Raw genomic sequence first — 26,381 nt, 5'->3', positions numbered from 1 at the left:
ACTCACCAGCACAGATGAAAAGGTAATCAGTGTGGACCATCCTTCCGCAGGTCAAGGAATCTCTGTAGTCTTAGAAACACTGTCAGACCTACTGGATGTGTTTGAGTGGGTGAAAAGGGATCTAATGATTGTGTTAATACTGAGATCTTCACTTTCTTCTCTGATTGTAACACATTTCTGTGTTTAACTATGACTTAAGACTTCATTTCTTGCTTTCATTAGGCCCAGTGAAAAAGGGGAAAGAACAAAACACACAGCGGAGCTTTTTTCTCAGAATGAAATGTACCCTAACTAGCCGGGGGAGAACGATGAACATAAAGTCTGCAACATGGAAAGTAAGTAAGCTACATGTGCATTTAACTTACAGATACATAAATCCATACATTGGCATGATGCTAGTATCAAGTGCTTTCACCAGGAGTGGTGAAGTGTTAGGAAGGAGAAGGACTACTATAAGGTTGAAGGCAGCTGTGTCACATGGAATTCCAGGCCAGCCCAGGGAACAGAGCAAGCCCTACCTCAGAAAAGAAAACAAATAAACAAAAATCCCTCCAAAGAGAGCTTGAGTTGTGAGGGGGAAATGGAGAAATGACTTAAAAGCACTTGCTTGCCAAGGACCTGGGTTTGGTTACCAGCACCCACGTGTCAGCTCACAGTCACCTGTTACTTCAATTCCAGGACATACAGTATCTTCTGCCTTCTTTGGGCACCAGTGTACACATGCATGAAAAACACTTGAACACATAAAATAAATTAAAAAGAATTATGAAGGGGAAAGTGTAATTGTCCCCCTTTGTATATTTGCAGTTGCGTCCAATATATGGAGTTTCCATTCAAAACTTAGATTATGGGAAATGTGCTATTTCTATACAAAGCTAACTTAATCAGTTAGCTTTCCCAACTAGTAATTAAAGCCTAAGTACAATGTTCTGTCCACTGTTTCATTTCCTTGTTCAGTGTTGAAGCACAGTCACCCTAGCATAATCAACTATAATGATCATATGAGTGAAGGAAACAGTCCAGACTTAAAGAAAGGGATGTCTTAAAAAAAAAAGAAAAAGAAAAAGAAAAGAAAAGAAAAAAGAAACACTAAAAAAAAGGCTTTTTTGTTTCATTTTGTGTGTGCATGCGTGCGTGTGTGTGTGTGTGTGTGTGTGTGTGTGTGTGTGTTTTACTTGGATTATGTAAGTGCACCATATGCTGGCAGTGCTTGCAGAGGCCAGAAGAAGGCATTAGATTCATATTCTGGATTATATGTGATCCCTAGTTTCTATTTTATGTGCATGGATGTTTTATCTCCGTGTTTATCAGTGCATGCATGCCTGGTGCCTGAAGAGATGAGAAAAAGATCCTCTGGAGATAGAGTTACAAGTGGTTGTGAGCTGCCATCTGGATGCTAGGAATCAAATCAGGGTCCTCTGGAAAAGCAGTCAGTACTCCTAACCAGTAACTTACCTATGTAGCACCCACCTTCACAATGCTTTTTTAAAAAATAGCTAATTATCTTGTAATGTCTTAACTGCTATTAGATCATGGATGGTGTCGTGGGGAAAACATTTTAAAATTTTCAAATATACACTTTTATCGAAGTTTATCAGGTCAAACTCAACTACTGACCTGCTTCCCCCCCCCCCCTAAAAATAAGGTAACTACTTGCTTTCTTATTTATGTACAGGTGCTTCACTGCACCGGCCACATTCATGTATATGATACCAACAGTAACCAGCCTCAGTGTGGGTACAAGAAGCCACCCATGACGTGCTTGGTGCTGATTTGTGAACCCATTCCTCATCCATCAAATATTGAAATTCCTTTAGACAGCAAGACATTTCTCAGCCGACACAGCCTGGATATGAAATTTTCTTACTGTGATGAAAGGTAAATTAAGCTCTATTTTATATTTTTAAAATGTAAATTTTTCTGTAGCTGTTTTCTATTTGCTGTAGTAAAAACTTATGGTACATGGCTTATGTCCATGAAGGTGAATATAAAGATGCATCCTGTAAACCAAAGACATTAAGATTAGCTTTTGTACTATAAATACTCTATCAGGTGTTACACAAAACCTATTAAGATGAGATTCTTGATCTTGTCCAGTGGCACACTCCTGTAATCTGAGCTATTGGGAGATGGAGGCAGGAAGAAGGTAAATTCTAAGTCAGCTGTCTTACAGAAATATTTATTGGGCTAGGGATGTAAGTCAGAGGTGTATCACTTGTCCAACATGCAAAAGACGTTGAGTTCATGCCTTAGTACTGCAAGACACACACACACACACACACACACACACACACACACACACTCAAACGTACACACACACAAACGCAATTTTTTTTTGTTTTAGGAGATCTTGCTTAAATTGAGAAAATAAATTTTAGAGCCAGGAGGTGGTGGCACAGGCCTTTAATTCTAGCACTTGGGAAACAGAGGCAGGTGGGTCACTGTGAGTTCAAGGCCAGCCTGGTCTACCGAGTGAGTAACAGGACAGCCAAGGCTACACAGAGAAAACCTATCGCAGAAAAAATAATTTCTGTAGAGTAGGCAACAGAATTTGTTCTCTAACTCCCCCACCCCACCCCACCCCCGTGGTTCCTGTTACCATTTCCCAAATCTGTTACTACTAGTGTATAATTGCCAACCTAGCCTTTTATCTACATTGTTTTCCGAGTGGTGAAATACATACTTCTGTTACTGAAGTGCGCCACAACTGCATAACACAGTGCTGTTCCTCCTGTGGTGCATAGTGTTGTTGATATAGCACTGCACTGTTGATCTCTGACTCTAACTTTTACCACAGACTACACTGTCTGTAAATATGATAAATGCACTGTTCTGTGTCGGCTGTCTCTCCTCATCATTCTATCTACCCTTGTGCTCCTGTCACTGAATTCTCTACCTCATTACCTTTGGCCTGAATTATTGCTATAAACTCCTGAGCTGCATTTCTACCAACAGATTTGTGCCCTTTAATTCTTATATCTGGTGTGCCCACAGGGGGCTTCTCAAGGTGATGGTCAGATCATGCCAATCTTTTATTAGAAATGCATCAGTTGCTTCTTGTAGAATTGTAGATGGGAAGATTTTTATTTATTAAAATGTATTTATAGTCTAGTCCTTTCTTAGTTCTCCAACTTAATCAGGAGGTGGGAAAGTCACTCATCTGGATATAGCTCCAACTGCTTATAACCCAAAAAAAAAAAAAAATTCCATACACTTTTTAAAAGTGTCTAGTGCCTTTGCACACACTCACCTTCTAAGAGCATCTTCTTACGCAATATTCCTTGTACATGCTTCTGTCATAGTATTTATTTTTATTGGTCCCTTTTTGCTGCAAGCTGTGTAGCCTGTGATTAGAGGAATAGATTCTGTAGCCAGCTGAAATTCTGATACTGTTGCCCAGATAATAATGAACACATCAGTTCTTCTACAATATGACATGTTTGGTTGGTTGGCTGGCTGGTTGGTTTTGAGGCAGAGTCTACATAGCCCTGCCTGTCCTGAAACTCACTATGTAGACCAAGCTGGCCTCCAGCTCACAGAGATCCACCTGCCTCTGTCTCCTAAGTGCTGAGATTATGCCACTACATCCAGGAAACATAAATTTCTTACCTCCTACTTGAGGTAGTTAATGTAATTACATTATGGAATACATTTTATAGAAACACCAATTTTAAGTTTTTAGCGTGTAGATACTTATAATTCCTCATGCTTATAGACAAAGAAATATTGACAGAGCACTGACTGAAGTCACACAGTTTTGGATTCCATTCTGAGGTTTGTTACTTAGCTGATATAAAACTCGCAGTCCTTCTCTAGGGGGATCAGACCTCAAAACTCTGTCTTAAAGCCTGCAGGATTTTGTTGTATGTCCAATACACTTATCACTGGTGTCAACTTTAATACAAGGAAGAGAAAAAAACCTAAGAACTACTTTATGGTGTTTATTGCCAGCATTTAAAAAGTAGTGGAAGTGAAATGCCCATCCTCTTTTATTTTTATACTTCTGTAGCAGAGAACAGGGCAGGCTGGAGAGAAAGGAAAGCAAAGGAATCAAAATGAGAAAAGTAGAGGCACCCCACTCTGGTTCTGTCAGAGAATTCACACAGTGATCATGATGTCAGTTAAAAGACAGCCAGCTTAAAGATAACACACACAAGGAGACTCTTGCTTTCTGGTTCTTTTTTTTTTTTCTCTAGAACTTCTTGTGTCTATAACCTATCAGAGTCATTTTCAACATGGGGGAAAACTGCTGAATTTTAAAGAAATTTTATATCACATTTCAAACATCCTGGTTCACCAGGGCCAGCAGATACCTGGTCCCAAACCTGACAGCATGAGTTCAGTCTCTGGGACCTACATGATGGAAGGAGAGAACTAGTTCATACAGACTGTCTCCTAACCTCATGCTATGGCACACATGTGCCCACATACATGCACTCACACAAAGCAAATACAATGTAATAAAGTTTAAATTTCTAATATCCAGGCTATCCATAAATAGCTGTTTTACTTAGTACTGTCCACATATAATCATTTGGCACATATTTGCACATTTGCAGTGTTGATAAGAAATGATGATTCCTCCCCATAGGATGTGTGTTGTGGATGAATGTCATACCATATAGTTGCTTTAGAAAACAAGTTTTCTAATAAAAAAAAAAGTTGTAAGGATTGGAGAAGTAACTAGTACAGTGCTTGCATAGTGTGTGCAAGCCTGTGGATCAAGTCACAGCACAAAAACAATCCAGTTTTCTGGATCTCTCTCCCTCTTGTTACTGAGTTACCATGCAGTTCTCTAAAATTGAGTTCATTTTTACTTGCTTCCTCCAACGTACATGAAATCAGCCTGCCAGGAAAACTGTCTGGTGTTTTGATATCTCAGTATCCCATTTTTGGTTTTGGTTTTTTGAGACAAAGTTTCTCTGTGTAGCCCTGGCTGTCCTGGACTCACTTTGTAGACCAGGCTGGCCTCAAACTCACAGCCATCCACCTGCCTCTGCCTCCCTGAGTGCTAAGATTAAAGGTGTGTGCCACCACGCCTGGCTTTCTTAGGATCCTTTAGTGACCAACATTCCTCAGATTGAGAGACACTGGTTGATGTGGGGTCGAGTAAAGCATACTAAGATTCAGTGTACATAATCTTCATTTATCTGATCCTCTCGCTCATATCTCCTGAATCTTTTCTCTCCACTTGCCTGCACTAGTCACATCAGACTCTACCACCTATCCTATGCATTTATTTTTGTGCTGTAACTTCTTCCTGGATGGTGTTTACAAACTTCTTTTCGCTACTCTTCTATACTGAATGCGTACATATCCTGTAAGAATCTGTCCCTCACCTTACCGTTCTTCTCTTGAACAAGAGTGTAGTTCTTCTCATTCCTAGAACAGTTACCTATCACTGTTTACCATCCTCTTTCATAGTGTGGCAAGTATAACACAAGATTGCCCACAGTTGGGTTTTCTCAGTGCATTTTCATGTCTAGAAGAGTGCTAGAAACATACTGTTTAGTCAAAAAGAATTAAATTCTATGGGATTTGTATTTAAGTGTATAAAACTATATAAGAGCAATCCAAACAATTGTTAGGTCTGGATGCACTCGTGTGTGGGCACATGTGTGCCATAGCCCAAAGGTAGAGTGTATGGGAATTGGTTCTCTCCTTCCTCCACATGGATCCCAGAGACTGAACTCACGCTGTCAGGTTTAGCAGCAGGTGATTTTGGTGGCCCTGGATATTAGACATATGATGTAAGAGTTTTCTTCATTGGGCAATTTTTTCCATGTCTTGATTCTGAGGGGGGATAGATGCAAGAAGTTCCTAGGGCACAAGGCCTTGGGTTCCACCACCACCAGCACAAAAAGGAATAGGGAGTGGCCTTTGTCTGGCATTTGTGAACCCCTAGATTCAGTGCCTACTACCATTCTGGCATGGAAGAAAAAACAGTTATTTTTAAAGCATAGTTTATTTTTTTATTTGTAATGCTGCCATCTAGTGTTGATGTATTTTGGTGTATCCCTTTGTGAAGAAGTGAGAGTTGGACTTATTTTTTAATAAATCTGTTTTGTTGGTTTTAGATGAAATGGTAGCCCTTACGTGGGACAGCACCATGGTGTGGTACTTCGCATACTGTTAGGGACAAAGATGGCTCGCTTGTGCTCACTCTCTAATGGGGTGTTTCCTTTAGCTGGCATGCTGAACCTAATGAGTGTCTTTCCCTTGTACCTCAGTTTTGTTTTGTTTTCAGTCCTTTGATATCTAAGCCAAGCAGTCTTAATACTTGCTTCATGTTTGTTCCCAGAGAAACTTTAGAGGAAAATGTTTGTAGTTGGCATAGTGTGACAAGGACAGCCTTGTCTTTACCATAAGTGTGTCTTCATGGCTTCCTCCAGGCTCATACAGCGTCAGCTTCAGTTTCTACCCTAAAGGAACTGCCAGGGAAAAGACAGGCTACCTGAATTAGTTTCCAACCCATGTTCAAATCAATGCTGCTCTTTCATCTGAAATTGATTTTCATAATTTCATGTAGTTAATATGGAAGCCAAGTAAAAGTATTAACTTATAAAACATCCCAATGGTTATTTCTGTACTTTCCATTTAGTATGTACTTGGCTTACTGATAGTGAAGCTGTTAAAGTGAGGCCTTGCCAGTGGGCCTAAAACTTATACTTTACCTTGTATAAGGTAAACAATTTGACTTCATAAAAAATACTGTTATAGAATTAAACTATATTTTAAGATAATCGTGACTGTCTTTACAACTTTTATTATTTAATTTAGTGTTACTAATATTTATTAACATCCTGCTTTGATACCAACAGAATTATGATGAAATGTGTTTTGTTTTGTTTTAAATATGCCATTAGCTTGGGTGAAAGGGATGAGTCTAAAGACAGAAAGGCTTGGTATTACAGTAAGTGTAGAATTGTTAAGGGTGAGTTGTAAACTTTCTAAGCAAAAAATAATGTTGCTTGGTTTTTGTTTGTTTGTTTGTTTTTAACAGAATTACTGAGTTGATGGGTTATGAGCCAGAAGAACTTTTGGGCCGCTCGATTTATGAATACTACCATGCTTTGGATTCTGATCATCTGACCAAAACTCATCATGATAGTAAGTTCAGTAGAACAAGATAGTCTCACTGCTTAGGTCCTGTAGTCTTTACTGTTTGCACCACTAACTTTGTAGTTACAGTTACCACTTAGTCTCCTTAGACCAAGTACATCCCTCCAGCCTCTATAAGACGTCTTGATCATGAAATTATTGTTTTGTTTTGTTACAAAATAAAATCATTTGACAATACATAAAACTTTCCTAGAATTTTAAATACAAAGATAAATAAAGTCAAATATTAAAGGTTAGTATATGTCCTGTAGTTAGTCAATAGAAGGTAGTCAGAAAGCATTTGTTCCATGAATCAGTGAGATTAGTGCATGCACCTGTGATATCTGACACCCTTGACATACACTAGATTTCTGAATTTTACTCAAATGAAGTATAAGACACCAAAGTAAGTTAAAGTTCACAATTTCTCTCTTGCCTGTTTAATCTGGACCTAAACAGACTTCCAAATATGGTTTAGGGTACTGAGTATCACTGGACTAGTGCGACTGCCCTTAACTACAGGATATGCCCAAGTTGTAGTCAGACATGGGTACTCGCGATAGCATCATCATGACTGGTTTACTATGTTCTCCTAAGTCAGCAGTTGATTTAGATAACATTGCATGAATTGCAGGAAGGCTACATCATGATGTCACCCTACATATTCAGGATGTTGTAAGTGTAATTTCTTTAGAGTGGTTTGGTCTCTGCTGCTTCAGGAAACAACTGTACCATTTTCTTGAATGTGCCCTGTGATTACTTTCTAGTCTGATACTGTGGCCATAGGTCATTAAAGGAGCTGCAGCCACCCTGTTCCTCATTCCTAGCTTTCATTCTTTTATAGGAAGATAGTAATTTTCCTTTGGGGTTTATTTTCAGGTTGTGTTTGGGTTTTCTCTATTAGCTTAAACAGTCAACTATTATAACTCTCCCTTAAAAAACAAAAGCAGGCAACAACAACAAAAACAGTGATCCTGCCAGGTACATGCCTTTACCTCCCCTCCTACCCCTAAGCACTCCAAAGGCAGAGCCAGGCAGATCTCTATGAGTTTGAGGCCAGCCTGGTCTACATAGGGAGTTCAGGACAGCCAGAGCTACACAGAGAAACCCTATCTTTAAACAAAACCAGTAATCTACATTCAACACTTACTTGATTGAAAAATCAGTTTTATTTTCTTTGTGATGCTTTTTTTATCCCTAGTGTTTACTAAAGGACAAGTCACCACAGGACAGTACAGAATGCTTGCCAAAAGAGGTGGATATGTCTGGGTTGAAACTCAAGCAACTGTCATTTATAATACGAAGAATTCTCAGCCACAGTGCATTGTGTGTGTCAATTATGTTGTGAGGTAAGCTTGGGAAGAGACACTTGGGAGAATAATTAGTAGCACTCCTTGTATTTGCGGTGCCTTTATTAAGAGATAAAATTGCCCAGTAGTAGTGGTGCATGCCTTGAATCCCAGCATTCTGGGGTTCCCAGAGGCAGAGGGATTGCTGTGAAGCCAGCCTGGTCTACAGAGCAAGTTCCAGGACAGCCAGGGATACACAGAGTAACCATGTCTTGGAAAAACAAAACAAAACAAAACACTACAAATACAACTGAGTGTTGGTTTTACTTTCCTTTTTCTACTGGATTGTGAGTTTATGCCCCGACCCACCAGTCTCAGTGATCCCACAGATAGTATCATCTGTTCATCAGTCTATGATCAGTTTTCTTAGTAGTTCAGTTTTAAGCATGTACTATGTTGAGGCCAAGAAGGTTTGTGTGACAGGTTTTTGTTTTGTTTTGTTTTGTTTTTACATTTATGGACTCTAAGTTATTTCCGTTTCAGTTCCTCTTCACATTACCAAACACTCCAGTTTGCTTGCCAGGAAGAGCTCTCAAGCTCATTTTCTTATGTTTCATACCCTTTACCCTGTCTCGCTGAGTAGGCTTGGCTGTCCTGGAACTCACTGAAGACCAGGCCAGCCTTGAAATTTGCGGCAGCCCTGTGTAGGATTGCAGGGCTGCTGCAGCAGTCTCCAACACTTTCACAGACACCACCAAAATCCAGGTTACCCCACTTCTGAAGATTTGCCCATTGTTTTTGATCTTACATTTTTATTTCTTTGGGGGCATTTTTTGGTGTTATGATCATGCCTTACTACTTCTAGTCACAGAAAGTCATCTTAATTCCAGAGTTCTCTTGGGACTTTGCCTTTATGTAAAACTGCTTACTTGTTCTTCCTCTCACCTAGTCTGCCTCATGACCGTACTGCTACTTGACCGCAAGCTTCAGCTTGTTAGCTTTCTGTGAAACACCCTTTCTCCATTTTAGCAGTGACCATAGTGCATTGTAACTGTCTGTTTATCTACTTCATGTTGGATTATAAACTGCATGAAGGCAAGTGTTTTATACATTAGTCTCTATATTCTTAGTTCATCTCATACATTGAACACGTAACATGTTAGTTAAAAGTACCTTGATGCCAGACGTGAAGCTGAGTGGTTTTTTATCATCTATGTGAATGACATCACTATATGATCTCCACCAAGAAAATATGATACTCTGGTCATTATCATTTTATTCTGAGATCATCCATAGACGGTGCCTTGTGTATTAGTGCTGAAGAGTGATTTTGTGCCCATTTCATTGTGTACATAAGCACAAAAGTCCTACTCTGTATGTCCTTCATGTACTTTACTGCAAATGTTCTTGTCACCACCACTGTTCTCAAAGGGTGTTTCAATGTAAATAAGTTGACTTACGATTAATAAATTTTATTTAACTTCTTCGCCTCAATCCTCAGCACTGGGGAGAAAAAGAAATGTGGCAAGTATGTGTTAGAGATTATTCATCTCAAGGAATGTTAAAATGCTTTTCTTTATAAAGCATCAGTTAAGAGTCAAGGTCATTTCACAGTGCCCTCACCATTGTGTCAAGTGCTCATTTATGAATCCTAATCTCTCCTTTGTTGACAGTGGTATTATTCAGCACGACTTGATTTTCTCCCTTCAACAAACAGAATGTGTCCTCAAACCAGTTGAATCTTCAGATATGAAAATGACTCAGCTGTTCACCAAAGTTGAATCCGAGGATACAAGCTGCCTTTTTGATAAGCTTAAGAAAGAACCGGATGCTCTGACTCTGCTGGCCCCTGCTGCTGGGGACACGATCATATCTCTGGATTTTGGCAGCAATGGTGAGTGCTTAAGTTACTCTGTCCGTCTGTTAAGCTGTTCCTGCTGCTTCTGTCCCAGTTCAGCTGTGCTCCATTTCTTGGCTTACCCATTTAAATGATACCTTATGTGGTTTGCTTTGTACAGGCTTCTTGAAAGTATTCTGTTAAATATGTGTGTTTTAGAAATTTCATAGCCTTCCTGCTTTTATTTATGTGTTCTGTTGGAAATAATAGCTCAGGGTTTCCTGAAGGTATTTCTTTTCTTTTTTTTTTTTTTTTAATTTACTTATTTTTACTTTATATGCATTGGTACTTTGCATGTATGTCTGTGTGAGGGTGTCAGATCTTGGAGTTACAGACAGTTGTGAGCTGCCATATGGGTGCTGGGAATTGAACCCGGGTCCTTTGGAAGAGCAGTCAGTGCTCTTAACCACTGAGCCATCTCTCCAGCCCCCTGAAGGTATTTCTTGATGCCCTCTAATTTCCTCCCTGCACCTTAATGCTAAAGGGTTAATGGAGCAGCTGTACCACAAAACAGACATGAAAATGAAAGCTGTTAATTCAAATTAAGCCACATTTTAGTGTATAAAAAAGGTTGGAGTTACACATCTTAGGAGTTGTCAGTGGTGGAGAAAAAAAGATAACTCAGTTTTAATGGTCATACTGTAATAGCTGTAAACTTTCCACTTATAGAAAACTGATTGGATGAATCACAGATCTTTTAAAAAGAAAATACCTATGAATGTTAAAATCCTGATGGTCTCTAGATTGACGAAAGTTTTCCTCTGCAGACACAGAAACTGAAGACCAACAACTTGAAGATGTTCCATTATATAATGATGTAATGTTCCCCTCTTCTAATGAAAAAATAACAAATATAAATCTGGCAATGTCTCCATTACCTGCCTCTGAAACTCCAAAGCCACTTCGAAGTAGTGCTGATCCTGCATTGAATCAAGAAGTTGCATTAAAATTAGAGCCAAGTTCAGAGTCACTGGAACTTTCTTTTACCATGCCCCAGATTCAAGACCAGCCAGCAAGCCCTTCTGATGGAAGCACTAGACAGAGCTCACCTGAGGTGGGTACCATGATGGAAGGAAAGGTCAGGGGCAAATGCCTGAGACTGACAGAACTCAAAACCCAGCAGAAAAAGGGTTTTAATATCCGGCTAGGCTGGGTGGAAGTGTCACAGCTGTCTGCAAACCAGAACACTTACGTTTCAGGGCTTCCTACTATCAACACTCTGCTTGTGAGCAGGACAGCGTAGAGCTGAACTTTGTAACTTGGTTAGTAAAACAAGCTGCATTAAACAGCTCTGGATTAAAGCTGCCAGGTGTAAGTGAAGCAGTATGATAGCTCAAACCTTTCGCAGAAAGTATTCTTTGCTCTGAGGGTTTGCCAGCACGGAAGCATTTGATTCAATTATTCTAACAAAAGTCAATTAATGAAAAACTAGCAAAAGTCAAGTTTTGTGCTTAGTATACCCAGCTACTGTGTTCTCTATTGAAATCCTTGCCTATAACTCATAGAATATCCATTTAGAATATCGAATAGAATAGGCAATTAGGATTCCACTGAGAATGTCATCTAATTACATGGATACCATTATGGCACCTGAATTGCTTAGTGAATTTTATTCTTTAGAATAAGCAATTGGGGGAGGGTGTTTGTTTTTTGTCTTTTTTGAGACAGGGTCTCACTATGTAGCCCCTTTTGGCTTGGAACTCACTTTGTAGACCAGGCTGGTCTTCTGCCTCTGCCTCCTGAGTGCTGGAATTAGAAGTGTGCACCTCCACACTTGACTAAAATCTTTCAACCATAATGTTTAGTTAAAACTTTATAATATCTATGTGTATGAAACTTGTTAATAAACAGAAAAATAAACATACTTAACCCCTCCACAGCCTAACAGCCCCAGTGAGTACTGTTTTGATGTGGATAGCGATATGGTCAATGTATTCAAGTTGGAACTGGTAGAAAAACTGTTTGCCGAAGACACAGAAGCAAAGAATCCATTTTCAACTCAAGTATGTTACCTTGTTTATTTTGTATTGTATTAATTTTTAGCCTGAAGTGACTGGGTTTAGGTTGTTTTTCTTTTACAAGATGCGGTCATTATGAAAACTCCTTTATTATTTGTTGTTTGAAAGGACACTGATTTAGACTTGGAGATGCTGGCCCCCTATATCCCAATGGATGATGACTTCCAGTTACGTTCCTTTGATCAGCTGTCACCACTAGAGAGCAGCTCTTCTAGCCCCTCGAGTGTGAGCACAACTACAGTGTTCCAGCAGACCCAGTTACAGAAACCTACCATTACTGCCACTGCCACCACAACCGCCGCTGCCACTGACACCATCGCCACTACCACTGATGAATTAAAAACAGTGACGAAGGACAATATAGAAGACATTAAAATACTGATTGCATCTCCATCTTCACCCCATGTACCTCAAGAAACTACCACTGCTACGGCATCAGCATACAGTGGTACTCACAGTCGGACAGCCTCACCAGACAGAGCAGGAAAGAGAGTCATAGAACAGACAGAGAAAGCTCACCCACGGAGCCCTAACGTATCTGTCACTTTGAATCAAAGGTATTTATGTGGGACATAGTTCTGTCATGTTCTACTACATATGTGACATTAAAACAGGCACTCAAGCGGATCGCTGTGAGTTCGAGGCCAGCCTGGTCTACAAAGTGAGTCCAGGACCGCCAAGGCTACACAGAGAGACCCTGTCTTGAATAACTTAAAAAGAAAAAACAAAAAAAACCCCAGACACTCAAAAGCCAGTTTCTAAGTTACCTTCTGACTTCTCTCAAACAGTTCTATCAGCTGTGCAAATGTAGCAGGTCAGAGGGATGTCTTCCAGCCGCTAAGTTCTCTATGCCAGGCATTTCTCCATGCTACTGGTCAGAGTGGGAAATAGCTGTCTTCCTTGCTTAGGTCCTTCCATTCGGGGGCTTTTGTAAGCTAACCGAAAGACAAGCCCTTCAATTATAAATGGTTCCTTTCCATCCCAGATTGAAACTTAGATATTTGCAGGCCTTTTAAAAATCTCGTTGTATATAATTGTGAGTCTTAAGGTTATTATTATTCATTACATATTTTTGTATTATCATTTTTATAAAGAAAAAAGCTTTATTACATCTACCAAGAGTCCTAGCACAATTTACAATATTGTTTCTGTGGAATGAGACAGTACTTGAGCAAACATGTAGAATTTCTGTGTACATAAGTAATGGTATCTGACATGCTTTAATGTGAGGCTGTACCTACAAGGAAATAGTTTTCACTAGTTAGTAAGTGGAGAAAAATGATTCCTTCTGTGCTGTGCGTAGAGCAAGCTGCCACTACTGGCAGAGGAAAGGACTCTGCTCTGAGTGGAGCCGTTTCACTGTATCCCCCTTCACCCAAAGCACTAGCACAGGCCTGCTTTTCTCTTGAGCTGAGAAAAACCCTCAGGGCTTCAGATGGATTTGGTATTTTCAGTTGAGTGTTGCCTTTAGTCCTGAGTGAGCCAAATCAGAAAAATTACAAGCTTCAGACTGTGTGGTGCTGTGCACATGCCCCAGATCAAGAGCTGTGATAGAAGAACAGCCATAGGTGATCTTTACATTGTAAATGAATTATATTTCATGAACACAACATACTTGCATAAAAATTTTAAACCTGCTTGTGTATGCACTACATGGCTTCTAAATATTTTAAAAGTAAAAACCACATTTATAGAAGAGTTAGTCTTTTTTTTTTAACGTTCTATTAGAAAACCAAAATAAATACAACAAGCTTAATTGACTTCATAATAGTTCCTTGTTGCCTAATATTAATTTCAGATACAGCAGCTCGGACATATTGGTCAATACTGAGGCCTAACTAGCAGAGTACAAAGGTCACTGAGGAGGAGACAGGTATGTGAAGGCCCTGAGTGTACTTCCATATGAACAATTAATCAGCAATGAGACTTAGAGCAAACTGCCTAACTGGCCTCAATTTTCTCATTTAAAAAATGGTTACAAAGTACCTGTCATCCATCCTTGAGTGTTAGAGTGAGATTAAAATGAACATAAATTTTGTTTGGTTGTTGTTCTTGTTTTTAAGGCAGGTTCTCACTATGTGCTCCAGTCTAACCTTAAACTTGAAAGTATAGCCAAGCTGGATTCAAACAGGATTTAGAGGTGCCGTGTCCAGCTGAAACATTTATAAGTTGAAAATACTATTCAGCAATGAATGTCTTCTTGTATTTCAGTAGTCACCAAAATATGAGTCCACTGAACAATGGTAGTTTTATACAGAATGTTTTGTTTTTTTCTTTTCCAGAAATACTGTTCCTGAGGAAGAATTAAACCCAAAGATAATAGCTTTGCAGAATGCCCAGAGAAAGCGAAAAATGGAACATGATGGCTCCCTTCTTCAAGCAGCAGGAATTGTGAGTGTGAGTGGTGTGTTGTCTTCCAGTAAAATATTAAAATTGTATTTTCAAAATCTATCATTGGGCTTTTTAAAAACAAAATAAAACAAAAAAACTTTTAATGAATAGATTCTGATGTGAAAATCCAAACATGACAGATGAATTTAGAGGAAGAGGTATAGTTTGCCCTTTACTCACCCTCACTATTACCACCACTCACATTTTCGTCTAAGTTATTTTCTCTTATTACAGAAGCACTGGGGCTGGAGAGATGGCTCAGCAGTACTGACAGCTCTTCCAGAGAACTTAGCACCCAAAATATGTTTAAATCCCAGCACCCAAAATATGGATCACAGCCCTCTGTAACTCTACTTCCTCTGTTGGCATTACACACGAGTGCTGTCCAGACATACATGCAGACCAACTACCCATACACATAAAATAAAAATAAATCTATAATATTCTTTAAAGAAGCACTGTGTTTTAGGGACAGTTGAGGTTAGGCTACTGTCAGAACAGAGTGACGGGAAAATATTTTAAAACACATTAACAGTAATGGGTAGGAAATAACTTTGTTGTACTGTTACAAGAATAAATGAAGCTGGGCACAGTGGTGCACGCCTGTAATCCCAGCACTCAGGGAGGCAGAGACAGACAGATCGCTGTGAGCTCGAGGCCAGCCTGGTCTATAAATGAGTCCAGGACAGCCAAGGCTACACAGAGGAAACCCTGTCTCAAAAACCAAAAAAATAAACGTAAGATTATTTACAAGAAAAAAAGTTTGAGCACTGACTACTCTTCCAGAGGTCCTGAGTTCCATTCCCAGCAACCACATGATGGCTCACAATCATCTATAATGTGATCTGATGCCCTGTTCTAGCAGAGCACTGTGTACATAATAAGTAAATCTTAAGAAAAAGAAACTAGCTTATTGCTTGCTATTAAATATATACTGGTTGCAAAGTTTTTTATTGTTAATATTTAAATATTAACTTCATTTTTTTTAGGGAACATTATTGCAGCAACCAGGAGACCGCACACCTACGACGTCACTTTCTTGGAAACGTGTGAAAGGATGCAAATCCAGTGAGCAGAATGGGATAGAGCAGAAGACAATTATTTTAATACCCTCTGGTTAGTTTATTCTCTGTGTTCTTTTTTTTAATTATTATTTTTAGATTTATTTATTAAGTAGACAGTGTTGTCTGCTTGTAGGCCAGAAGGAGGGCATCAGGTTACATTATAGATGGTTGTGACCCACCATGTGGTTGCTGGGAATTGAACTCAGGACCTTTGGAAGAGCAGGTGGTACTCTTAACCACTGAGCCATCTCTCTAGCCCTATTCTTTGTGTTCTTAACCAGCACAAGGGAAAGTTTAAATATGAAAAATATTTTAGGAGTTTTTTCCCCAAGTGACAGTAATTTTGGTTCCTTAGAAAGATTAAAAAGTGATAGGCAGTCCATGGTGGGGCACGCCCTTAATCCTAGCACTTGGGAGCCAGAGGCAAGCAGATCTCTGTGAGTTTGAGGCCAGTTCGGTTGACAAAGTAAGATTCAAACCAGTAAGCACTATAAATACTGAGAGGAAGGTGAATCAATGAAGTACAGTAGCATTTTGTCTGCTGGCTACAATGCAGGGTTGGGCTTTTCATAGCAGACTTTGTATAAACATTCTGACAGCAGAAGTAAACTTGATTACATGTACTTGTTTACATCCCTGAGGGTTTGCCCCATAGGCTAAAAACCCTTTCCGAATTTTGTTTTGTTTCATTTTACCCAATGCCTACTGCATAGCAGGTGGTTCAATTTAATGATTCTTAGGTATCTCTTTTGTTTTTCAGATTTAGCATGTAGACTGCTGGGGCAATCAATGGATGAGAGTGGATTACCACAGCTGACCAGTTATGATTGTGAAGTTAATGCTCCCATACAAGGAAGCAGAAACTTACTGCAGGGTGAAGAATTACTCAGAGCTTTGGATCAAGTTAACTGAGCTTTTCATAAACTCATTCCTTTGTATTTTCATTTGTTGTTGTATTTTTTCCAGTTGTTTGGGTGTTTTGTTTCTGTTGGTTATTTTTGGACACTGGTGGCTCAGCAGTCTATTTATATTTTCTATATCTAATTTTAGAAGCCTGGCTGCAATACTGCACAAGCTCAGATAGTTTAGTTTGATGCCCTTTCTACTTAATTTTCATTAATCCTTTTTTAATGTGTTCCTTTAATGCCAGATCACAGCACATTCACAGTTCCTCAGTATTTTCACCATTGCTTTGCAGTAGCATCATTTAAAATGCACCTTTTTATTTATTTATTTTTCGTGAGGGAGTTTGTCCCTTATTGAATTATTTTTAATGAAATGCCAATATAATTTTTAAGAAGGCAGTAAATCTTCATCATGATCATAGGCAGTTGAAAGTTTTTTACTCATTTTTTCATGTTTTACGTGAAAATAATGCTTTGCCAGCAGTACATGATAGCCACAATTGCACAATATATTTTCTTAAAAATACCAGCAGTTACTCATGCAATATATTCTGCATTTATAAAACTAGTTTTTAAGATGGTTTTTTTTTGTTTTTGTTTTTTTTGGCCTATGAAATTGTTAAGCCTGGATCATGACACTGTTGATCTTATTATGATTCTTAAGCTGTATGGTTTCTTTATATGGGTAAAGCCATTTACATGATATAGAGAGATATGCATATATCTGGAAGGTATGTGGCATTTATTTGGATGAAATTCTCAATTCAGAGAAATTATCTGATGTTTCTCTTTAGTTACTTTACCAGCGCAAAAGAAAACAGTCCCTATGTAGTTGTGGAAGTTTATGCTAATATTGTGTAATTGATATTAAACATAAATGTCCTGCCTACCCTGTTGGTATAAAGACATTTTGAGCATACTGTAAACAAAAAAATCATGCATTGTTAGTAAAATTGCCTAGTATGTTAATTTGTTCAAATATAATGTTTGTTTTTATGCACTTTGTCGCTATTAACATCCTTTTTCGTATAGAAGTTCAATAATTGAGTAATTTTAGAAGCATTATTTTAGGAATATAGAGCTGTCATAGTAAACATCTTGTTTTTTCTATGTGCATTGTATAAATTTTTCATTCCCTTGCTCTTTGTGGTTGGGTCTAACACTAACTGTACTGTTTTGTTACGTCAAATAAACATCTTCTGTGGACCAGGCCCCCTTGGGTCAGCTTTTATGTTTAAAAACATTTGTTTCAACATTTCCAGCTCATAAAATTATTTCCCAAAAATATAAATTCTTTACCGAAATTACATTGTACATTTCTACATTCATCTGTTGCCATTATCTAATGTGTGGTATGTCCCCAGATGCCATGTTAAATAATGACAAATCATAATATTGCATTGTAAAGATTTTTTTTCTTTTAGAAATTTGCCTTTACAAGTTTTTGAGTCTATTAAAATATAAAGCATAAAACTCCACTATTTGCAGTATGAGTGGAATAAGTGAAGCATATGCTGACACATCATACATGGTCATAATGTCTAAGGGCTCCAGGTTACTCTGTGCATCTCCAGCCTGTACCATTCACAGAGGAGGAAGGCTGGAGCTGGAAGGAGAGAGCCCTGGGCTCTGAGGGATCAGGTAGCAGGTCAGGAAATCTTAGGTCTTAGATAGATCGTGCTTGGTTTTTGTTTGTTTGTTTGTTTGTTTGTTTGTTTTATTGTTCATTTGTTTTTTCTTTTGATTTTTCCAGACAGTGTTTCTCTGTCCTTGACTGTCCTGGATTCACTTTTGTAGACCAGGCTGACCTCGAACTTGCGGAAATCTGCCTGCCTCTACCTCCCAAATGCTGGGGTTAATGACATGCTCCACCACCACTGGGCTCCTTGGTTTTGTTTTAATGACATTGGTACCTTATGCATCAATAAGCAGATGTGCTCTACAGATAATCGTGCATAACGTACAATTCAAGAGCATCCTAGGTAGTTGTGCATTTTAGAACCTTCCAAATAAACACCACATCGCTTCCAGCTATGTGCATGACTTTCTATATCATATATCACTTTTAGTATTTTAAAAACATTTTAAAATAGCTTTATTCTTTTTCTTATTCTTCTTTTTTCCATTTATAATATAGCTGTTCTGCTTTCACATTCTAATTTTTAGAAACTCAGAAAGTCTAGACAGATATAAACCTAAGAAATGGAGTCCGGGACTGCTGGTACACTCCTGCAATCCCAGCACTTTGGAAGCAGAGGCGTGAGAAGCAGGAATTGCAGCCCAGCTGTGGCTACATAAGCGAGTTCTAGCCCAGTGTGGGCTACATGAAGATGTCTTATCTTAGAGAAAGACACAGGGAAGGAGGTCACTGTGAACCCTACACCTAGAAGTGAGAGTCTTTTAGGACCTGTCTGTGCCACACTAAGGATCAAACCCAGGCCACTGCATATTTCCACTAGCCAGTCTCATAACCAGTGAGAGCCTTGTCCTCTAGCCTGGATTCAATACCAAACAGTGAGCTAAGTCTGGGGGAGCTGCTGTTATCTTAGGATGAACCAATGATGGATTACTAGTACTTGGCAGTTTTGGAACAGTGTGGTAATACTGATCTAAAGTTGGGGCAGTATACAATAAGCCAACGTGTGCAGATCATTTAATTATAAACAGCACTAGAGGTAGCACTTTAGAATAAAGTGGTTGCCTAACTTCCCAGTCCACGAAATTTTAAAAATGCAAAAATATGCTTAACAAATTGCCTTCAGGTGAAAACCTGACGCTATGGACAGTCTTTCAAATATTTGTAAATTTGTCAGTTATTGTATGTTAGAAGTCTGGGGAAGTGACTTGTGAGCCATGTTTCAGAAGGGAGCTGTAGGAAAGTACCTACATGTGGTTGCTCAGAAAACAAGTCACCTTGTACCTAGACTCCGGTTGCAGTCAGCCACTCCTTCCCAGTATTCCACCATTTTGGATTTCTTTGCAGTGCCTTCCTAACCCTGCTCTCTGGCACTGCTATGCATGCATGGCTCTTCCCTGGCAAACGTGTGGCACAGGGAATGAAACACGTGTTTGTTTGTTTAGTGTCACTGTTAAGCCTAGAACTGAAAATGGTTACCCATTACCAAGGCAGGCACTGAAGTGCTTTGCAAAGTCTGAGACTAAGCTGACATTAATGTCTGTTGAATACTACATGCTAAACATACTGGTACCATTTTGCATGTTAACACAACCTCTGTGAAATTCATGCTTGTATTTCACCTAACCACCAGTCTGCAGAACATACTGGTTTTCCCATTGCCGAACATTTAAATAGCACAGAGGAAAACACATGAGAGTAGAAAATGGGCGGTTGTGTGTCACTTGAGAAGAGTGAGGTGACAGTCGGAAGAGGAGTGGCAAGGCAACAAACAAATGAATAAAGGCGTTTTTATAAAAGCTACTTAATGGGTTTTGGGTTTGAACTGAAACTTCAGTTCTCTTAATATAGAGGCATTGAAGTGATTAGAGGTGTTATATATGACAAAGCACTTGACATATAAAAAGCTTATATAAAGATGTATGTGGCTTTCTCAGAGCTGTTGGAATTAGTGGCTCAATAGACATGGCTAAGCCTTATAATTACCATTCCGAATCTTAACTTCCTCTTCTAAGCCTCAATAAGAGATTTGAAAAGTTCAAAGTTCTAAGGCAGGAATGTTAAGCAAGAGTTGGGGGAAATACGGGCGGGAGGGGGGGGGTTGCTTTTCCTCACTTTACAGTTTAATTCAAAGAAACCTCAAACGTTGCTGGCTGGAATCAACAGCAACAAAAACAAAAACCTGTTCCAAGTCTGCCCAGACCGCTTTACTCTTATTTCTTTCTTCTGTAGCGGTGAACCTGTTGTCCAAGGTCATTTGCGAGTTAGAGCAATGTGCTGCATATGATCCTACATAGTCCCCTGCCAAATAAAAGCGACACCTCACCACACCCGTTCCTCTGAACGCCCCCTGGAGCTCTGTATTGACACTCTTCAGGGGTTTGGGAAATCATTTTTATTCTTACCTGTTATGAGTGGTTTAATCCAAGGCGCGGCTTAGATACCCGATCTCCGCTTACTATGTAATTTCCTTTATTCGGGTCTTGGCTGCATTCCGAAACGCAGAGAAAGGCAGGTGCCTGAGAGTGGCGCGGCCTGACCCTCGCGGGCCGGCGGAGAGCCGGGCACTCTTGCTCCGCGTTCGGTGCTACCTGCTGCGAATGGAACGCTGCCCCGGCCGCGCTGGCCCCGCCCCGGTACGTGCCTGGGCGCAGCGCGCGGTTGCAGCCGGCCAGTGTGCGGGGCGCGGGACCGCCCGCGGCTCCCGCCTACGTGTGCGAGCGCATGTGCGAGGCTGGCTGGGGTGGCCGCGCCTAGGTCTCCATGCAGCCTGAGGCGACCTAGTTCCTGGGAGGCTTTCGGATGGAGCCTGTCCTGTCTAGAGCTAATGCCTTCGGCTGCCAGCTATTCTTTGTGGGACAGAAGTTCCTAAGATCTCTGGATCCCTTGAATCTTCGCTATTTTAAGTGGATCTTTATATATTGTCAAACATTCGAGGGGTGGGCGCGAGGGTGAATGTCCCAGTCTCAACCCTCCAGAGGCTGAGGCAGGAGGATTCCTCGAGTTCAAGGCTACAAAGGGAAATGGTGTCTCAATAAATAATAAGTAAATGAATAAATTGAGTTGCTTAAACAGCCTTCCCCTTTAAGCTTATTCTGAATAAATCCTCTTGAGGTGTGCCTAATTACCTGTCTGAGAACTTTAGCTGCCCTAGGTGGTGAGTTTTGTTGGATTTTATTTGGTTTGGGTACACACACACACACACACACACACACACACACACACACACACACACACGCCCTGCCCTTCTTTCGTTGTATGCTAACCATTGAGAACTGTTTGGGAGAAGATAATCTTGTTGGACAGATGGAGATGAGTTGCAGAATATGGAAGCGCTTGGTATTAAATATGAAGAATAAAGTGCCAGGCAACAAATACGGGGTTTATTATAGAAGCATGGGACAGCAGGACGGGGAAGGGGCACCCCAAGGAGAAAGAGACAGAGACAGGGAGAGAGGGACAAAAGAAGTGAAAAAAGAGCAAGAGAGGGAGCCAGGTGAGTTTGCATTTTTTTTATATCCTGGTGGGCAGGTAATGACATCATAGGTTGCTAGGCAGACTGGGGGCAATATGCTAACACTTTGGGACCTTAAATTTAATCTCTGGTTGTTGGAGGATGGTCTGATGTATTTTGATGCTAATTACTGCTGCCTGTTTGTGTGACCCAATCTTTTGCTTAATAAAAAGCCATCCCACCTGGGCAGGGCAGGAGATAGGTGGGGCCAGGAGAGTGGAATCCTGGGAAGAGGAAAGAGGGCCACTAAGAGGAGAAGGAGAGAGACCTGAGGGGGAAGAGAGGAAGGCCGCCATGGGTTAGCTGGAGGAGAAGCACATGGCCGGGGTGGATGGAGAATCCAGCCCAGATGAAGAACATTCACAAGTGTATGGGATTGTGGATGGGAGGTAGCTTGATAGAAGTTATTAGAAACAGATGGCATGGGATTGAGGCAGGAATCCATGCCTGCCCCACTATGGGAGGCAATTTAGAGGATTGATATCTGCCCTGCCCCAGGTTAACTAAGGCTATCTTAAAATGTAACAAGTGCCTGTGTCTTAATTTATCGCTAGCCAGGCCTACAGGTAATACAGATAATTTTTAAAACAATATCTGATGATCATTTATTTATTTTATTTCATCTTTTGGTTTTTCAAGACAAGGTTTCCCTATGTAGCACTGGCTGTCCAGGACTCGCTCTGCAGACCAGGCTGGCCTTAAACTCACAGAGATCTTCGTGCCTCTGCCTCCCGAGTGCTGGGATTAAAGGTGTGTACTACTGTACCTGGCTAATCTCTGGTAATTTTAGCTTGTTACAGCTGCAGTTTGCAGTGAAGTGCAAGGCCGAAATTTGCTGAAAACATGGAAGCGCTCTCTGCATGGTCATTGTTCCCAATGCTTTATAGTTTCCTTTCCTGTAGGGCTTTTATATGTCTTCATAGGAAGTAAGGGTCCTTTTTTTTTTTTTTTAAATATGCATTGGTGTGAGGGTGCCAGATCCATTGGAACTGGAATTACAGACAGTTTAGAGCTGCCATGTGGTGCTGGAAATTGAATCCAGGTCCTTTGGAAGAGCAGACAGTGATCTTAACCATTGAGCCATCTCTCTATAAAGGTCCATTTTTAAAGTAAGTGGTCAAGGTGTAACAAATACTTTTTGCTAATGAAAACTAATCAGTAGCATGTATTTGACTATAAAAGTGCCATTTAGAGAGAGCCTTTTGGTCCTGAGCATGCTTAAATCATTATAAAGCAGCTGTTGTCTACTGAAATATTTATGACAGAGTATGATTTTTTTAAAGCTGAAAAATAATATATGCATGTACATGTATTTTGTTTATATATATACATATATATGGATTTTGTTTATATATCTTGACAAAAAGGCCACAATTCTGTGAAGTCAAATTTATCTTTAGAGGTCTTCGACTTGATCAAACATTAGTATGAACTCCTTTATATAGAGAGGCTCTCCAAATGTTTGCTCTTTTTTTTTTTTAAACAGATTTTCAAATAGCTCTGTATACAGTATGACAGAAACTTTCATAGCAAGGGAAACTAAACTGTGTGGTGACCATTGTGAACTGGCCCAACTCCTGGTCTGCTCCAGGACCTTTAAAGTGAACTCTAACCACAGCAAGCCACAAAGAGGAGCCTCGCAGCATGGACTGGTGGACACTCCGCTGCCAATACCCGTCACCTGGGTGGACATCCTGTAGACTCGCCTCTAACTGCCACCTCAACAGCGCTCTCTAATCTTCTCTGATAATTTTTGGGTGTTGCCAAGTCCCCCCTCCCCCACCCTCCAGCTCTGTCTGGATTCTTGATTGTTCCACAGTCTTTCCATTTGGAAGGCACAAAGGGCAGCATGTGATTGGAGGGCGGGGAGGGGTTCTCATGTAATGAGAGAATCAGAAAGAATACCAGGCATGGGAACACAGTGGCGAGAGGGCTATTTTCTATTTAACATTAGTAATTGTTTGAGGCCCCTGCCCCTGCCCCTGCCCCTGCCCCCCCCCCCCACTTCATGTGTCAGTCCTGGTCTTCAGTGCAGTGTTAAAAGATGGCACTATGGAGAAATGGTTGGTCTATGGCGGCTGCCTTCATTATTGCGTCAATCAATAATGGAGTCATTATTCATTGGTCTTTCAGGAGCTTTCAGAGGTAGGACCTTGTTGCTTTTGGGGACCTGATCCTGTCCCATGCCCTTTCCTTGTGTTCTGACTGCCATTTTTATGAGCAGCCTGCTGAGGTCATGACCTCCCACCATGAGAGTCTGCCTCACTACAGCCAAGACACAGTGGAGCCAAGTAACCACAGGCTGAAACGCCTGAGATCACGAGGCAAGATACATTTCTCTTTCTTTAAAGTATTTTAAAGATAGGTCAGAGGACGAAATCCTCCCTAGAAGCTTTCCTGTTTGTTTGCCCCTCCCCCCTTTACTCCCTGAGCTGAGGACCAAACCTAGGACTTGCTGGGCAAGTACTCTATCATGGAAACTAAATCCCCATCCCCTTTGGGGCATTAAAAAAAAATTACACTGTTGAGTAATGTTAAAAATGTTAGTGTTAGCTGGGTATTTTATAGCTGGGCATTTATAGCTACAATCCTAGCTCTTGGGAGGGTAAATAAAGAAGATTGAGAGGGTTACCATAAGAGCTGACATGCCTGGGCTGCCGAGTGTGATCTTGTTTTTTGGTTTTTTTTTTTTTTTGTTTTTTTTTTTAAAGTGCAGCGTGGTGCACACACCTTTAATACCAGCATTAAGGAGGCAGAAGCAGGTGGATCTCTGTGAGTTTGAGGCTGGCCAGGATTCCAAGAGAAACCGTGTCTTGGGGGAAAATCAAACAAATGAAACAAAAACAAAAAAACAACAACATCATCAAAACAAAAGGCACAAAAAAGCGTTAATGATTATTCTAGGCATGGCTTAATGTTTACTCTTCTTTCAAATAAGTAGAATGTTTGTTGTGCAGTATATGTGACTCTTTGAGAAGTGTCAAAATTGTTACCTTGTGCCTATCTTGAGTGGAAACCCAGCTGAAAAACTCCCTTTGTTGCTTGGCTGCTTAGAACCCTTCACAGATGTCTTAGGTGCCTCTAGCACCTCTGCAACTCTGACTGCTGAGACCACGCCTTCCACCTCAATCTTGACAACTCTAGACAGTCTGCACCTGCTGTGGAAGAGCTCACCAGGACAAAGCCAGCCTTGGGGAACTCCATAAGCCTAGTCAGCTTGTGTTGTTCTTTCTTAGACTGAAAGGGAAAAAGATTGCCCTGCTCCTCAAGAGAAGGCTCTGATGGACGCGGTGTGAGGCTTGGGCGTGGTTTCATGTAAAAAAAAAATATATATATTATTTGGATTTTTGGGGGGGGGAGACAGGGTTTCTCTGAGTATCCTTGCCTGTCCTGGACTCACTTTGTAGACCAGGCTGTCTTCGAACTCACAGAGATCCACCTGTCTCTACCTCCTAAAGGTGTGCACCACCACGCCCAGCCTATTATATTTTTTATTTCCTCTTATTTATGTATCTGCCTCTGTCTCTTTTTCTCTCTTTCTCTGTGTGTGGGTGCATGCGTAGTTGCCCTGGTGTAATTGCAGAGTTCAGAGGACCCTTCCATCATGTGGGTCCCAGGAACTGCACTCAGGTCATCTGTTTTAGCAGCAGGTGCCTTTACTCACTGAGCTATCTCATTGGCTCCTATGGAAAACTCAAGATTGGTGTTTAAAACAAGGTTTTGAGTGGTAGAACTGAAAGTTTTGCTGCAATTGATGTAAATTAGAATCCTACACTTTTACATTCTGCCCGCACCCATCTGGCTCTGTAACTAGGCTGCTTCCTATGCTTAGAAATGTTTTTAAAGATCACATTTATTTATTTTGTATATATTCAAATATGCACAGTAAAGGTGGGAAGGTCAGAGAACAACTTTCAAGGGTCAGTTCTCTCCTTCCTCCAACTGGGTGCTGGGGATTAAACTCAGGTGCCCAGGCTCGTGTAAGTACCCTTAACCTGATGAGCATCACCCTGGCCTTCCTTCTCCCTCCCTCTCTCCCACTGTTTCCCATTTTGCTCTCTCTCCCTTTGCCTCCCTCTCTACTTGTTGTTGGGTTTTTGTTTGGTTGGTTTGGTTTTTCTAGACAGGGTTTCTCTATGTGGCCCTGGTTGTCCTGGACTCACGTTGTAGATGAGGCTGGCTCGAACTCACAGAGATCTGCCTGCCTCTGCCTTCTGAGTGCTGGGATTATAGGCTTGAGCCACTGCCTTGGCTTCACTCTCTACTTTTAGAAGGAACGTTTGTTTTCCTGTTTCAGTTGTTGTCTGGGAGGCTAACTGCCTCCTTCGGCTAACCTAGGCCTAGTCCTGGAAGCTTCTAGCCTCCATACAATCTAACCTAGGCCTAGAATGTTTCAGCCTCTGAGATTTATTGCTTAATAGGCTCCCTCTTTCTTGTTCTTTCTGAGCTCTGGAATGGCTGGTTCAACTCAGCTGTTCTGGCTCAAACTTTTCTCCCAGCTGACTTATTTAATCTGCCTTTTCTCTCGGCTAAGATAGGAAAGATGTTTTCTTTAAGATTGCCATA

The 26,381-nt window shown here is 40.5% G+C and overlaps 1 protein-coding gene across 9 annotated transcripts in view; it reads left to right on the top strand.

The window, feature by feature from the left end:
* Positions 1 to 17,876, top strand: part of HIF1A (hypoxia inducible factor 1 subunit alpha) — a 53,267-nt gene extending 35,391 nt beyond the window's left edge. For 7 of the 9 annotated variants that reach the window (XM_084791498.1, XM_084791500.1, XM_084791493.1 and 4 more), the window contains 11 exons: positions 223 to 335; positions 1,676 to 1,878; positions 7,004 to 7,110; positions 8,303 to 8,450; positions 10,064 to 10,284; positions 11,055 to 11,341; positions 12,168 to 12,290; positions 12,414 to 12,862; positions 14,588 to 14,702; positions 15,686 to 15,812; positions 16,521 to 17,876. In XM_084791498.1, coding sequence (XP_084647624.1) covers positions 223 to 335; positions 1,676 to 1,878; positions 7,004 to 7,110; positions 8,303 to 8,450; positions 10,064 to 10,284; positions 11,055 to 11,341; positions 12,168 to 12,290; positions 12,414 to 12,862; positions 14,588 to 14,702; positions 15,686 to 15,812; positions 16,521 to 16,672 — 2,045 coding nt within the window. In that variant the 3' untranslated portion in view covers positions 16,673 to 17,876. The remainder of the gene's footprint in view (positions 1 to 222; positions 336 to 1,675; positions 1,879 to 7,003; positions 7,111 to 8,302; positions 8,451 to 10,063; positions 10,285 to 11,054; positions 11,342 to 12,167; positions 12,291 to 12,413; positions 12,863 to 14,587; positions 14,703 to 15,685; positions 15,813 to 16,520) is intronic. The other 2 variants (XM_084791495.1, XM_084791494.1) reach the window with 1 other exon arrangement.
* Positions 17,877 to 26,381: the final 8,505 nt, after the last annotated feature.

This window comes from Acomys minous (assembly GCF_964271855.1).
Source record: "Acomys minous genome assembly, chromosome: 8".
Lineage (NCBI taxonomy): Eukaryota > Metazoa > Chordata > Mammalia > Rodentia > Muridae > Acomys > Acomys minous.
Note: the sequence above shows the minus strand (reverse complement) of the source record. Positions and strands in the feature narration are given on the sequence as shown.